This window comes from Vidua macroura, chromosome Z (assembly GCF_024509145.1).
Source record: "Vidua macroura isolate BioBank_ID:100142 chromosome Z, ASM2450914v1, whole genome shotgun sequence".
Lineage (NCBI taxonomy): Eukaryota > Metazoa > Chordata > Aves > Passeriformes > Viduidae > Vidua > Vidua macroura.
The window spans coordinates 82,223,859-82,238,690 of NC_071611.1; the positions used below are offsets into that span (position 1 = coordinate 82,223,859).

The 14,832-nt window shown below is 44.0% G+C and overlaps 1 protein-coding gene across 1 annotated transcript in view; it reads right to left on the minus strand.

Annotated features, from left to right (window-relative positions):
* CKMT2 (creatine kinase, mitochondrial 2) overlaps positions 1-14,832 on the minus strand; it is a 35,911-nt gene that overhangs the window by 4,649 nt on the left and 16,430 nt on the right. Inside the window, exons 6-10 of the mRNA XM_054003441.1 lie at positions 9,289-9,510; positions 6,751-6,836; positions 3,977-4,100; positions 1,573-1,707; positions 434-559 (exon numbers count right to left, since the gene is read on the minus strand). Coding sequence (XP_053859416.1) covers positions 434-559; positions 1,573-1,707; positions 3,977-4,100; positions 6,751-6,836; positions 9,289-9,510 — 693 coding nt within the window. The remainder of the gene's footprint in view (positions 1-433; positions 560-1,572; positions 1,708-3,976; positions 4,101-6,750; positions 6,837-9,288; positions 9,511-14,832) is intronic.

A 14,832-nucleotide genomic window follows, 5' to 3' on the forward strand; every position in this document is an offset into this window, starting at 1 on the left:
TCACCGTGGGGTGGAAGCCTTGTGCTGCTGTGTAACCGTGGAGGACGTGTGTGGCTCAGTAGTGAGAGGAACACAACACCCTTCACCATGCCTTGCTTTAGTGCCTGAGTCCCTGGGTGGGTTAGGACTCCGTGCCTGCTTCCTTCCAGCACCTGCACACCCTCATGGAGATCCTCAGCACGTGGCCATAATTTGTGCAGCTTGCTCAGGGTTGGGTTTGTTCACTTGCCAGGACAGGAGCACCTATCAAGCTCTTCATGAACGTTAAAAGTTTTCCTTTCAGTGAGCCTTTCCACTGGTCCAGATTCATGAGGAGTAAAAACTGCCAAGGATCCACTGAGGCCAGCAGAGGGAAACTGGCCCATGTCAGTACAGATCTGAGCTAAAAAGCAAGGGGAAAACAGAGAAGGGAACCCCAAAAAGAGCAGTTTACCTCTGAGCGACCGAGGCGGTCCAGGTTGGAGATGTCATAGATGTCAGCCACAGCTGCCGTGTCCACCCCGCCAGTGCCACGCTTCTGCAGGCGCAGGTTCTCCAGGATTTTGGAGAATCTGGGGTCCTGCCAGTGAAATAGAGATTTTTTTTGTTAGCTTAAGTTAACAAAATGAATTAAGCATTTATATTTTAGCTTGCAGAGTTATGCGTTGAATTTTAAGCTTTTACTTAAGGAAACCTCTGCCTGGTACAAAGGGCGTAGGAAAATGCAAATTTCTGAAGCTTCTTTCATAAAGAACAATACTAAGGGATGCAAAGAACCCAGATAAAGAAGCTCCTCTGTCTCCAAGCCCATCAGGACTGACAGACGTACTCAGATAACAGCAAAGGACCAAAAGCGCACGCGCAGAGAGGAAAATTCAAAAGTTCAGCCATGAGGAAGACTAAAATCTTCAGCCTCAGGACCACCAAGAGGGATCCCTGTGTGACCACCACAGCAAACCACGCTTGCCCAGAAGGGCGTGGACTTATTTAGCATGAGAGGCGAGGACAGGCGGGGCCAGGGGTTGAATATACATGAAAAAGCTGTGCAATGTGTTGCATATGGAACACCTTTGGGAATAAAGGTGTGGGTCACACTGAGGCTCAGGGCACAAGTTTTGGAGAGCTATCTCACCTGTGCCGGGCGCTGATATACAGACCCACTTCATAACGACCCCAGGGTGTGGGGGCTGTTTATTTATTCCGCTTCAGCAGGAGGAACAGCGTTGAGCTTCCTGCCTTCCACTGCGAGCACTGGGCAGAGCCACTGCCATGCTGTGATCCTCACAGCACTGCCACAGGGACAGGCAGAGGTGGAGGGTTTTCTCACTCCTTCGGTTACAGCCCCTCTTTGTGGCTTCCCCCCCACCCCCGGCCCCCCCGCTAAGCAGATTGATTTCCATGACAAATACAGCAATTTGCAGCATTACAGCAAGCTCCTTCAGCCTATCCCCAGGACCTGGTTACACACATCCTTTTAACGTGCACTTGTCATAAGCTGTCATTTCTCCTCTGCTCCTTTACACCCCAGGAGAGCTGGCTTATGTCACATTTAAATTATGTCACATTTATGTCACTTTTGTCCCTTTTAAGTACCTTGCTGAGCCTGGGCAGCTTGACGTGGACTCCTGCACGCAGCCCCGTGCCCAGGTTGGAGGGACAGGTCAGCACGTAGCCCAGGCGCTCATTCCACATGAACTCCCAGCCCCGCTCCTTGATCAGCCTTTCCACCTGGGTGGCAGCACAGGAACGAAACAAAAAGGGCAGCATTTACAAGGGTCCTGTTGTAAGGTGCCAGTGGAGTGGCAGGGATTTACACCCGGGTGCAGTCAGCTCTAGGTGTGATACAAATGTTTGCACTCCTCAGGCCCCAGGAGGATTTCTTCACCGCCCTCTCGTGACTGCTAATGTGGGAAATGGGTTTGTAGAAAATTCTCAGGGCCTGGCAGAAGGCCCCCACAGTGTGCAAACCTATGCAAACCTCGAGACAAGAAATGCTGGCTTAGAAATGCCATGGAACAGGAATAGGACAGACACTGCTGAGAGAGAGATGGAGCCAGAAACAAGCTTCAAAAGGTGGAGTCACAAATAAGACTGGATGCTTTGGAGAGACAGAGCTATGAAAGGTGCATTGTAGTGGGACCCACGAGGGGTAATTTTAGATTATTGGCCTTAAGGCACAGACAGCATGGTGAGCAAAAAACTGACAGGCCAGGAAACACTTAGAGTGGTTTGTAATTAGGAAATGGTAACTTCTGATTGTGATGGCGTGAATTATAACACCTGCATTGTCTCACCCTTCTCAAGAGACTGAAAATGGAATAAAAGTTTTTAAAACGCCTCTCAGCTGCCCCATCTCTGGGTCAGAAAAAAGTATAATCCAAGAAATCATCTTGCAGACTCTTGGTCACTTCACCAGAAAACTCCCTGTCATGGAGTTTTGGTAAAGCCTTGGCCCACGGAGCCACATCTTCACTTCAGAGTTGTGGCTTTTGCCATTTGTTTATAACTCATTAATTTTTGGACAGGTTTGCAACACAGGACTCCAAAGGACTCAAACACTGCGAAGCAAACAGAAGGAGCTGAGCCTGAGTTTTGTGTAGTTTTCTAGCTGATGCCATGACTCCTGGAAGAGAACATTTGGCCTCTAAGTGTCACGCTTCCATTATAAGGAGACGACACAGCTTTTAGATAAGACTTCTCATCCACAGGTCTCTGACCAGAATTGACAGGAGAGTGAAATAATTACCAGCAGGAAAATCACAATGGTCTACTGCCCTCTGAACAACCTGGTACTCTGTTCACTCGTCTGTGCTTGGGCAAACCCAACACAATTTCAGCTGAGTTCTCATCTCCCCCTGAGGAGAACTGGATGCATAAAACCAGCTCATGCTCACAAGACTCCTATGAATATTGCTGAATACTTCAGGTCTGCAGGAGGATACAGAATAAATTACTCTCCCAAGATGATTTCTGTGTTTTTTGAGGGCAACGCAATGGGCGGTGGGAAACTAGACCTGATTTGCTGCCCCGGGGACCTGCTGAGGGCACAGCTCCCAAAGCTGCCCCACCACTTCCCACATCCATGTCCAGAGCCTGGCATGAGCTCAGCTCAACAGCAGAGGCAAAGCTGGGAACAGCACCTGGGGGCCGTGTCACCTGGGCCACCACCTGTGCGCTGCTGAGTCTCACAGGTGTGCCTGGAAACCCACCCTGGGAACTCTCAGTGACCACCTTGGTGCCAAGCACAGCATAAATCAGATGGATTTGTTTTTCTGTGCCCCAAAACCCACCGCAAGCCCTAACTCTAACCCAAACCATTCCAGGGTTCCCTGGTATTACCTGTGGGGCACAATGAAGTTGTATTTCTCTGGTAAATCAACTTCTTTTTTTTTGTGCCAGAGCAGGTCAGAGGGCTGCACTGGGCCCAGACCCAACCTGAGTCATACCTGAACTGTCTGGGCAAAACTGTTTTAACCCACACCCTGTCCCAGGAAGCCTTTCTTATCACTGTGATTAGCTATACCAAAACAATACCCAGGAGCCCTGACTACCAGTTCCTAGCATTTTAATCACAAATCCCCATTTCTCCCCAAAATAGTGGGTCCTAAACCCTGAGTCCTGCGCACAACCTCAGCAGCCTCCACTCTGCTCCCAGCCTCAGAAATAATAACCAGGAGGATGGGCCGAATAAAGTCCTCAATCAAGCAAATCAAACAATGCAAATAAAGTGCTTCATTTATTATTTCCCACTGTCTGCAATGGCAAAAAAAAAAAAAAAAAAAAAAAAAAAAAAGAGATATTTATTTATTTCTTTTTCCCTACAACTCAGCTAGCAATCTGCCCATATTTTCTGCTTTAGCTGTGTTGCTGTGGGTTGTTGTGTGGACTGATGTGACTTCATTTCACTGCCCCTGGAGATGTCAGCTCAGTGGGAACCACGTTAAGCAGGGGTGACAGCAGTGAACAAACAGGAATAATGAACTCACTGAGACACTACCTCTTTTAATCCACGGCAGAACCTTTCGAAGACACGTTTCATGTTGCCACCCTTCTCCATTGAGATCACCCTGGTGTGGTCCTCCTCATTAATCCAAATGAGAAATGTCTTCTCATTGTTGTGCCTAGTCAAGAGGGGAGGAAAAAAAAAAAATTAGTATCTTTAAAAAGGCAAGCCCTGAGAAACAATTCTCAGCTTCCTTAGTTTTATCACAGCCTTTCCAAGCAGGAGAGATGTTAAACATGTCATAATCAAACTGCTGTCTGGAGTGAGGGACTGGGGCTGGTTCCAGCTCTGGATCCTTCATGCCTATGGCATTGCAGGGCCTCTTGGGCACAGTGTGAGGAGAGTTTTCTGGTCACATCATGCTGCTGTGGTCCTCTAATGCTTTTTCTCTTCAAGCCAGGTCTTATAAGCTCTCAGAGGTAAGCATTATACCTTTGATAGCTCAGCTACCTCAGGTGGCATAAAAGAAGCAGGATGGCTCCTGTGACAGTGTTGGAAACAAAAAGTTTTAATAAAAGGCAAAATAAAAAAGCTCTTTACAGAGAAAAACTGAGCTAGGGCAAGGGGTTCTTGCTCCTGCTAAAACACTTCACAAAAGCGATTAACTCTTTTGTTCTCTTCTTTTTCTAGGGAATTGCCTAGGTGGGACTTTTTGGCTTCTGTCCAATTGGGTGTCCTTAAGTTTGAGGTGAAGTCCCCAAGGTCCTCTGAGGTGTCTTTTAACCAAACTGAGGAGAGAAACTTCTGAGCTTTTTTCCTTTTTAAGGAGACAAAGGATAACTTGTTTACTCCCTCAACAGGGGGCACATTCCTGCAGTCCTCCATCAGGAGCACAGCTGGGGATGCAGCCAAGGGAGAAGCCAAGCTCTGCCCCCTCTGTCCTCAGGGAAGGGTTCTACTGCTCTCAGAAAACCCAAACACCTGCATGCTGCTGGGAGCCAAGTAATGTGTGCTTACTTAATGTTGTTCTCCCCTGCCTCAGTGTCCCTGGGAGCACTGGGTGTCTGCATTCCTCAAGGGATGTGTCTGGGATCCCTCAGTGACCCTGCCAGAAAGGACAGAGCCCCTGAAAAACCCACTCCTGCCCCAAACAGGCAGTCAGGGCTGGCTTTGTGAAGTTCTCCTGGCTTTTTCTCTGCTTGGCCAGTCTCCTACTACTGCCTTCCTACAGCACGTAGGTGGTGATGGGTGGGATCAGACTCATTTGTGCCAGCAGTGAAATATCACCAGGTTTAAGACACATGAAAGGGAAAGCCCAAGGTCGCCGAGAGCCTGACTTTCAGCTGGTCTTTTGCAGCGTCTCCTTTTTCTTTTTTGCAGCTGGAGCTGGCCAGTGCAATGCTGAGCAGGTGTAAACATCCTGTGCCCTGACGATGGGGTCAGGCCAGGTCCAGGCACCTCCTCCTCAGTCATGCACTAATGCTGAGGGAGGGTTTTATAAATAGCCTGAGCTTGGCCTAACTCACCTCCCCTTTTAGTTCAGCGAGTGTCCCCACTGCTGCCAGGACCGTGCATTTAAACTGTGCCATTGCTGACAGTGCTGTTGGTGGAAATGGTCCTGCAGCCCATGACAAGGACAGGGTGGAAATCATCAAAAGCAGAATTATTTCCACAATGTGCACACTTTTTGATAACAATTTTTTTGCAAGAGAAAGGCAGATTTTCAATATGTGGCTTACAGAAGTACTTTCCAATCACACTAATTTTTTTTTTTTTTTCATTCCCCGTGATATGCCACATGTAAAAGAAGCCAAAACCCAGGTCTGTTTTTTTTCAGGAAGTCCCTGGATAGTAATTATGCTACTGGTACTTCTGCTTGTTTGTAGAGACAATGAATGGGTGTCTCAAGCTTTATCCTTTTCCTCTTCCTCAGACTTCACTGGGGACTAAAGAATCTGCACCTTGTTGAATCTCACAGGAAGCTTGTTGAAATTAAAAAAAAATCCTCACAGTTTTCCAGCAGGTCACTGGGTTTGGGGGTGACCAGGTTTCACACTAGGCAGTTCCTCAGAATGCTTTTTGCCTGTTTTTTCAGGGTTAAAGCACCTGGCAATGCCTGCAGTGCAGCAGGCTGGATGCAGATGCTGTGCACTGCGCAGCTGCCCCATCCTCTGCCGTTGGTTTGGGCGCTCATCTCAGAGCTGTCACCCCTTCATCTGCACAGCAGATGTTGCATTTGGGCCCGATACCAAGTGTGTTGTTGTGGCAGGCACATTCTTCTCTCTCTCAGGATTTTTTCACAGAGGAGCGCAGAGAGAAGAAAGAGAAAACAATTTCTATTCCTGCTCCTTGTTTTTTCCATGTGGAATGTGTTTTGAGGATTGTTTACCTGGGGTGATTGCTTGGTTGGATTCTGGTGAGGATTGTTTGAGCCTGGTGGCCAATCCAACCCACCTGGCTGGGCTCTCGGAGAGGGTCACGAGTTGTGAGTTAGTTAGATACGGTGTTAGAACAAGTAGGTTTGTAGTTTTAGCATCTCCTTTAAGTAGTATATTAATGTATTATAGCATAGTTATAATAAAGAAATTATTCAGCCTTCTGAACTGATGCTGGACATCAGCATTTCTTCCCTGTCTCCTTTTCATCCAGCTCATTTGGAAGGAAAGGGGTGCTGCTTTCAGCATGGGAATTAAAACCTTTCTCTTTTTGAAGCAAACTGGACGTGCTGTGAGTGCGGGGCCAGAGTGCTCGCAGGGTTAGCACAAGCAAGGATGTTTGTAAGGTGATCTTTGGGCAGGACACGGGACCCTGCAGGACACACAACCTACCAGATCCCTCTGGCGTCCGGCCAGTCACGGGCCATCCCAGCACATGTCAGCAGAGGGGACACGGGCTTGTCGAAGAGAAAGTGATCCTGGGCACCAGGACAGGGCCAAAGAGACAGAGAAAACAGAACAAAACTCCAGTTTAGCCAGGAAGCACCGTAACGCTCTACATGTTTTGTGAAGGCAGTGGAAGCACAAGGAAATCACACAGTACAGCCTGGGAACCTGGTTCCTTTGCTGGAAACTAAAATCTCTTTACTCTGATTTTCTTAACTCTCGCAGATGCTCGCTGACACGTTTTGCCAAAAACATTTTTCAGATGTAGGGAGGGATGGGTGCTGGGGCCTGAGTCCACGTGGACACACCAAAGGATGCTCTGGAGGACCTGGCTCCAGAGGTCTCCTCTGCACTCAGACACATCTCAGCATAGGAGCAGTCAATGAGTTCTTAAAGACTGGGGGAAAAAAATAACAAAAGCCAAACAAAAAAAAAGTGCTAGTTCTGAAAATATATTTCTCCAGCATGGAGATTTAGATATTTATTCTGAGCGTGAGCTCAAGGTAGGAATTGAATCAATGCTAATCTCAACCTTTTAGAATCACAGGCTTGTTATGCTCCTTAACAGAGATGCTATTTGTGACTTAATAAATGTAGCACATGCTGTGCCACCAACTTGCCCCATGCCTAATAGTTTAGAATTTTTAAAGCAATTGCTTTGGGTTTTTTTTTCCCTCCAAAGAAAATAAGTATTTTACATCGATTTTCATGTGTGTGCTAAAAAACCATTATTTCTTAATTCCTTGAACACTGCCATATCAAATGTCGATGGATTTTTGCTGACAATGTTGTTGGTTTTATTCTTTTTCTTTTTAAACCTAGAGCTTAACTAGAAATAGTGAGGCAATCTATCCAGAAGGCATATGACAGTGTAGGCACATTGATGTGCTTTACATAATTTTTCCCTTAATAAAGAATATAATAATTATTATTATATTCTTTATTTCACCCAGGTTTTAATCTTTGAATGCTTTGTAATGGACACAGTGCCTGCAGAACTCCAGCCATGCAGGAAGAAAAGGTGTAGAGTTCTCTTTATTCTTCAAAGGGACACCAAATTTCCTTCCTCAGCTTGCTCCACTTGACACTTTGCTTGAAACAGAAATCCCCCTTTTTGCAAGAAAAAAGCTGTTACCTTTCCTCATGAGCTTATGGCCCAAATCTGCAAAGCACCAAATGCCTTCTGTGCTGAGTGCAATTCAAGTAGCACTGATTTATCTCACTGAAATAAACTTTGATCTTACAGAGCTGAAATGGTGCCTCTAGAAGCTGGCAGGAAGCCTGATCCCACAGAGGTGCCAGGTCCTGAGGTGCTGGAGGGGTAAGCAGTGGTGTGAGGTAAGGAATGAATCTCAGGTTACAACATCAGTGCCTGATGCCTACAAATTTACATTATCATGAAACAAAACAAAACGAGATGAAATGCCGAATCAGTGAAGCCTATTCCACTTCCCCCAGGATTTAGCCTTAAACCATGAAGGAATTACATTTTCCACGCTCCTGTTTCAACCTCTACTTCCCGAGGAGCTGTCTCCTGCTGAAAATAAAACCTGCAACAGGCCATCAACATCTCATCAATAAACATATTACCAGGGACATTCAATTTAAAAAGTTACTGACCTTACATAAATTCTTAACTCCTGGTTAATCCAGACACCCTGTTCCAGGGTTATAAATAGTTACCTTACTTCATCAGCTCCCCTTTGGTTGATGTTATGGAATAATGTGCCATGAGTATAGCTAAGAGGGTACAGCCACTCCTCTGGGTACTTAAAATGCACATTCAAGCTTTGTTTGACATGTCACATGCTGTGACAAAATCCATGATGAAAATCCTTGTGTTTCCATCTGTGTGACAACGAAAACTCTTGTTATGGGCCTGGCCCTTCAATTCCTTGAACACAATGACAGGACTGGGAAAAGGTCACCTGTGTGCAATAGGCTACGGCCACTTTAGGGGAAATTAGAATTAGCGTAGTGTTCACTCATGAAATTGCAGCCAAATTTTGGGAAATTGGAATTAGTGTTATTCTGATATAAAAAAAAAAATCACAGGCAAAGCTCCCCACCCCCACAGAACGCAACACAGATACCATGTAATGCCTATCTCAGTGTAATGCTTTTAGTTAGAATGGTTAATATAGAAAGAATCGCCGTTTGCTCAAGGAGATGACCAAGGAAAGGTCCTGAATTGACCTGCTTGCTCGTCCAGAGAGGTGGCACCAGCCACGTGGATTTGATTTGACACTGGCCTCACTCTCTGGAATATAAATCCTCGCCTCAGACCTGCACAGTGGTGTACTTAACAGAAGCAGTGACCCTGGGTGGCTCGCTATGCCATTAGAAACACTGGCAGGCCATTAAGCACAGGTTAATGATGCGGTTATCCTGCCGGGTTCTCTGCAGGGAAGCGCGTTCCCGCGGGCAAGGCGGGGGATTAAGCCAAAGCCGAGCCTGTGCGGGCGCTGCCGGGGCGCGACTCACATCGATCAGCTGCTGCTGCTCCCGCTCGGTCATGCTGGTCAGGCTGTAGTACTTGCCGGACAGGTCGCCGCGCAGGCCGGAGAGCGCGGTGACCACGACGTTCTCCACCTCCCTGCGCTCGGCGCGGGTGCAGGCGGGCGGCAGGCTCAGCCCGCGGATGCTGCGCCCGGTGCGCACCCGCGACGAGAGCACGTAGCGCTCGTCGAACTGCCCGTGGGTGATCTGCGGTGGGAAACCGACCACGGGACATTAATTCTGAAGAATTAAGAATTTTAGGAAAGTTAAGATGACGGTTAAATTAGACGTTGCTGAGTTAGTGGAAAGTAAGAGTTACTGCTCGTAGTTAGCAGTAGCCGGATCTTAGACAAGATATCCAGGATCTAGTAACTCATTGCTTGTCAACTTTATGTTTGGGTAGCTGTGCTTATCATGAAAAACAGAATGTGATAAACAAGATTTCAGGGACACAAAAACAGCTGCAAACTTCCCATACTTGAGGAATCCATTGAACACAGGAAAACCACAAGGATTCATTTGTCACCTATGCATTGAAAAGGTAGAAAGGTCAGAACGAGGAAGACTTACTTTATTTCCTCATTTTGGAGACCCCTCCCCAAAATGGACCCCGGACTCATTTCAGGGAACAAAACTATGCATGCTTAATAGCCTTTTTGCCAATTAGCATACGAAGGGAGCAGAGGAGGTGACAGGGATATGAATATGCATTCATATTTTGTGTATTCAAGACTTCTGTAAATAAAAGGGCTTTGTAAGACTGTGACTTCTGCAGTGGGCTTTAGGGAGTTATCCCACGTGTTGCCCGACCATTGTAATAAACACACACTTTCTAACTTTAAACTGTTAAAGAGGTTTTGTCCGTCTCAGTTGGATATTGATATTAGATCAATGTTCATATTTTAGTAAATCAACTGGATTGTAATATATGGCTTAGAATAAATTCGTGCTCAGGACTAAAAAATACAGTATCCTTATGTAATATATGTTATAAAATAATTTGTGCTAAATGAAATTAAAAACCTCAGCATTTTGTGTGCTAAAGCCAGTGTCGGGCAACAAGCAAGCTAAGTGATAGAAATTCCAAACACCAGGAAGACACTGTCCCCAGAGATGTACATTCCAAAGGATTTTTTGTCTGACAAGACCCCAGCTGGAGGCATTTTTGATAGGCATCAGCAGCAGCAACAGACTGAGTGATAAAGATCCAAACACCAAGGAGACACTGTCTCCAGAAATGTATATTCCGAGGGACTTCTCTCATCTGACTAGACCCCAGCAGGAGGAATTCTGATAGGCATCATCAGAAGCTTATCCTGGAAATGTTCACCTGACAGGATTCCAGCAATTTTCCACCGGTTCCGGGAAAACACAATAACATGCTAAAGAAGACCCCCTTCCAAGCCCCAGAAACTGTATAAAAATGGACCCCTTAGAACTGACCCTCAGAGACCCACAGGGACTTTGGTGTGATAGAGGCCAAGTCCTAAGTCTCCCCAACACTCATTGCCTGGCTCAGAGTGGAATCACTTGTGGCCCCTTTTTTTTTTTTTTTTTTAATTTATACTTTGATAATGTAATCAATTTCTTTAATTATTAAATCGGAGCATTATAACACCTTTTAAATGGAACCAAGTGACGGGGAAAAAGCAACATACACAGGATGAATTCCTGCCTCGAAAGATGGTTTTTCTGAAGGGTTATTCTGTCCAGAAGATATGCCTTGAATGATAAGATGAATATTTGTTGCCAGAACACGATATTTGAGGGGATTACTGTCTAACAGGATTTCAGCAATCAGAGCATTCTGGGAAAACCTCCCGGAAGCACCACAAGAAAAGAACAAGCATTGATACGTGAAAAAGGACAAAAGGAAACTGGAGGGCCCTCCCAGAATCCCGCTAAGTCTGGAAACAGTATAAAAAAGACCCTGTGAAATCAGTACCTTGTGAACTGCCAGGGTACAGTGCTGCATAGTGAGACAGAGTGAAAATTTAACAGGGTAGAAATCCATGTGGATTTAGGTGAAATGCGCCGCTTTGAGCTTGCTAGCATAAGTAAAATCTGCTGTTTAGTCTGGTAGCTTTGCAACACTAATAAAACTGCCCCAGCTGGAGAGGAAGAACGCGAATTTCCAAGCTGAAGAGAAAAGAGATAAGAAAGACTCCTCAGACCTTGAAACAGGGCAGAGTGACCCAGGAGTTCTTTCTGTACTTTCTGACAAAAAAATGGGTACAAGTGTAACTAGCTGCAAGTGTAACGGGAAATCAGCAGAATGAATATGCATTAACCTATTGTGAAACTCTATGAATATGTAAATTAGTTAAGGGTAATAAAAAAGGAGCAGGAGTCCTCAGGGGCACTCATGTCCTTTGAAGGGGAATGACCCCTCATATGTGCCCAGCGCTGTAATAAACATACCGTCCCTACAAATCTTCATTGGAATTGTGGGGTTTTGATTTTTCATCTGTGTTTCAATAGTCCAGACCCAGTTCACCCAGCACCAATCACCTGGATCAGTGCTGATTTGCTTGTGGCTTTTCCAATTTTACTTTGATTTGTTTTAATAAATTTCTTTAATTATTGAATTGATTCATTTATAACAGGATAACAATTGGCTTTCGCATTTACGTATTAGCCTATGCACGTTGTGATTATAAGTATGTAGGAATAGTTCCAATTATAACTCCTTTTAGCTGTGTGAAAAGTGATTTTGTGAGTCGTGTCAGTTGGCAACGGAGCCAGCAAATACTTGTGTTAAAAACGGGACCACACTCCCAATACTAAAAGTGATTTCAGAACTTATTGTAATAAAAAGAAAGGCCTAAAGCAAGGGGGCCGGCGGGATGAGCAGGAGCATTCCCATCAAGGAATCTGGCTCTTCTGAGCAGCAATGTCCCCGATGTCCCAGGTGGAGCAGCACAAATTCAGGGGGTCAGATGCCCCCTTTTTATCCTGTTTTTTGTCCCTTTGGACTGGTTTCTTTTTGGATCCTTCGTTTGTGTGAAAAACGCGTATTTTATGATTGGCTCTTTGCAAATATTAAATTATTAATTATTAAATATTTATATAAAATATTAAATTGAATACTGTATCATGTATTATGAATAATGTATTATGGAGGGTTATTTTGTAATACTGTATTGATCCTTTTTAAGTAGTGTGTTAAATACATTTTTAGGTTACAACATAATGTTAAAATAGAAACTATGAGATATAAGATATTTTACTAGCTCAAGAAAAAGGATGAGATAATCAAGAAACTCTTCACACAGAGATAACAGCGACAGGAAACCTGAAGAGTTACAGCCTCCTTATCAGAAAAGACAAACATCCTTCCACCTTGTCTCCTCTTTATGGAACCAGGATTAAGGGGAAGAAGCTGACAAAAACCAGGAAAATTCTTAATTTGCAAGGAATTTATGCACCATGTATGAGATATATGAATATGCAATAGGCTGTTGCTTTTAAGGATTGTTCCTTTGTTCACAAGGCGTTTTTTTGGCAGCTCAGTGCCCAAAAACACACGGACATCCGAAATTCTTCGCTTTTTATTGTCTCCTAGTGTCCTAATCCTCACTGTCCAAATTCTTATTACTCTAATTTTTATAACTCTATTTTTATAACTATTTTACTACTAATAAACTTTTAAAAATTTGAAAAACAAGTGATTGGTGTTTTTTCACAATTTGCATGAAGGTTTAAGGTGCTTGATTGGCCCATTACAGCTCTGTCCAGGCTGTTTCGCTTCGCTTGGGGGTGGTGCACTTTACTTAGGTGTATTATGTTGAGTACAGCATTTCTGACAACTACCCCTTTAAATCCCTTTTCCCATAACCAAACCAACATATGCTTAACAACTATCAACTATTTTACAACAGTTTCTAGCCTATTTTTTAACACTTGGATCTGCTGTGTTGAAAGTGGGTGCCTTCCCTGGGATAGCTACAAAGAAACTTCGAAACTTTCTGACCAAATAGGCAAATAAAGCATCGAAATAGAAGAAGCCCAGTAGAGTAAAAGAGATGAGGTAGCCAGATGACTGATGCTTAGAATAAAATAGAGGAAGCTGTGGTAAAGCTGAAGGGATATTGCAACAAAGTGACTAAAATGCTTATGAATAATAAAAAGCTTGTGTGTGCTGTTAGTGGAGTGGTGACACCCCAGCCACCCAGCACTGCTTGCTTGCCTTCTTTAAAATGGAAGATATAAAAATAAAATTCATTTTGGCTATCAAAATCTGATATCAGCTGCTTGTTAGTATAATATAATCTATCAGCCTAAGTGTGCACTGTGTTGCTGATAGAAATAGTAGTGTAATGAATATAATATCTATGTATCACTTATGGAAATGATGGTGTGATGAATGTACTGTGTTACAGGCCTTAGCAAAACATAAGACGTGAAAAAGGCTTTTGTGCAACCAAAAACAGTGTAAGGCCATCCATTGACCAACCTGTCCAAGTGATAGGATAACCCTGACACAAACCAGAGCACCGGAGCACAATTAGAGAATACCATGTTAAAATTAACAAGGACAATTACAGAATACCATGTTAAATGTAAGGAGGACATACTAAATCCTTATCAGAGGATGTGAAACAGCAGGATGGGGACACGAGAAGAAATAAAGTATATTTCCCTGACAGCCAGGATGTCATGCAGATAAGCTGGAGTGTGAAGAAGTCAGGCAAAGGGGTTCCCAAAACATCAGAAAATTCGGAAGAACGTTTGAATAATGCATGAAACACATGAATATGCATGTATAAACATAAGACTGTCTGTGTACCTCAGTGTGTTCTTTGGCTGCTGGCCGGGATCATCCAGTGCTGGGAATATTGTTCTTTTTTTTTTTCCTATTACTATTATTATTAAACTTTTAAAAACTCTAAGCAGTGAATTCTGTTTTTCACAGGTGTGTTACAAATGGCCATGGTGCAGTTGGCTTTTGCTACAGTTGGTTTTTGTTGGAATGCATGAGACAGAAGCTTATCTGAGTTCCTCAGAGGGAGAGATAAATGGCAGGGGCTGAATTAAAGCCTTTAGAGAAAATAAAATATATTAAGCCACATATATATGAAGTAGAAGTGTAAGTTTAAGTTTTAAGTAAATAGAAGTATAAGTCTCAGTTTTAAGTAAGTAGAAATACATTTTAAGTGCCTTAAGAAACTGTGCTTGCTAGTAAAGGCCCTAAGGCCTAGGTTTAAAGTTCAATAACTTAGTTCCAATCTTAAAAAAACATACCAGAACATTGCTTGCATTTCTAGGTAGAATAAAGGCATAGCAGAACCTTGCCACTAGAATAGATAGAGCTGTAGCATAAATAGACAAAAATTTCCACATAAACAGATAAATTTACACATGTAGTTTTTTAGGTAAGAACTGACACCACCTTCGTGCTACTTTTGCACATTAGAATTAAGTTTACATTGGTTTAGAAAGAATGTTTTGGAATCGTGTTTTTAGCTGATTGGATGTTCTTATGAATAAAAACACCCTGTATTGGGGTGTTTGGAATGAAGGGAAAAA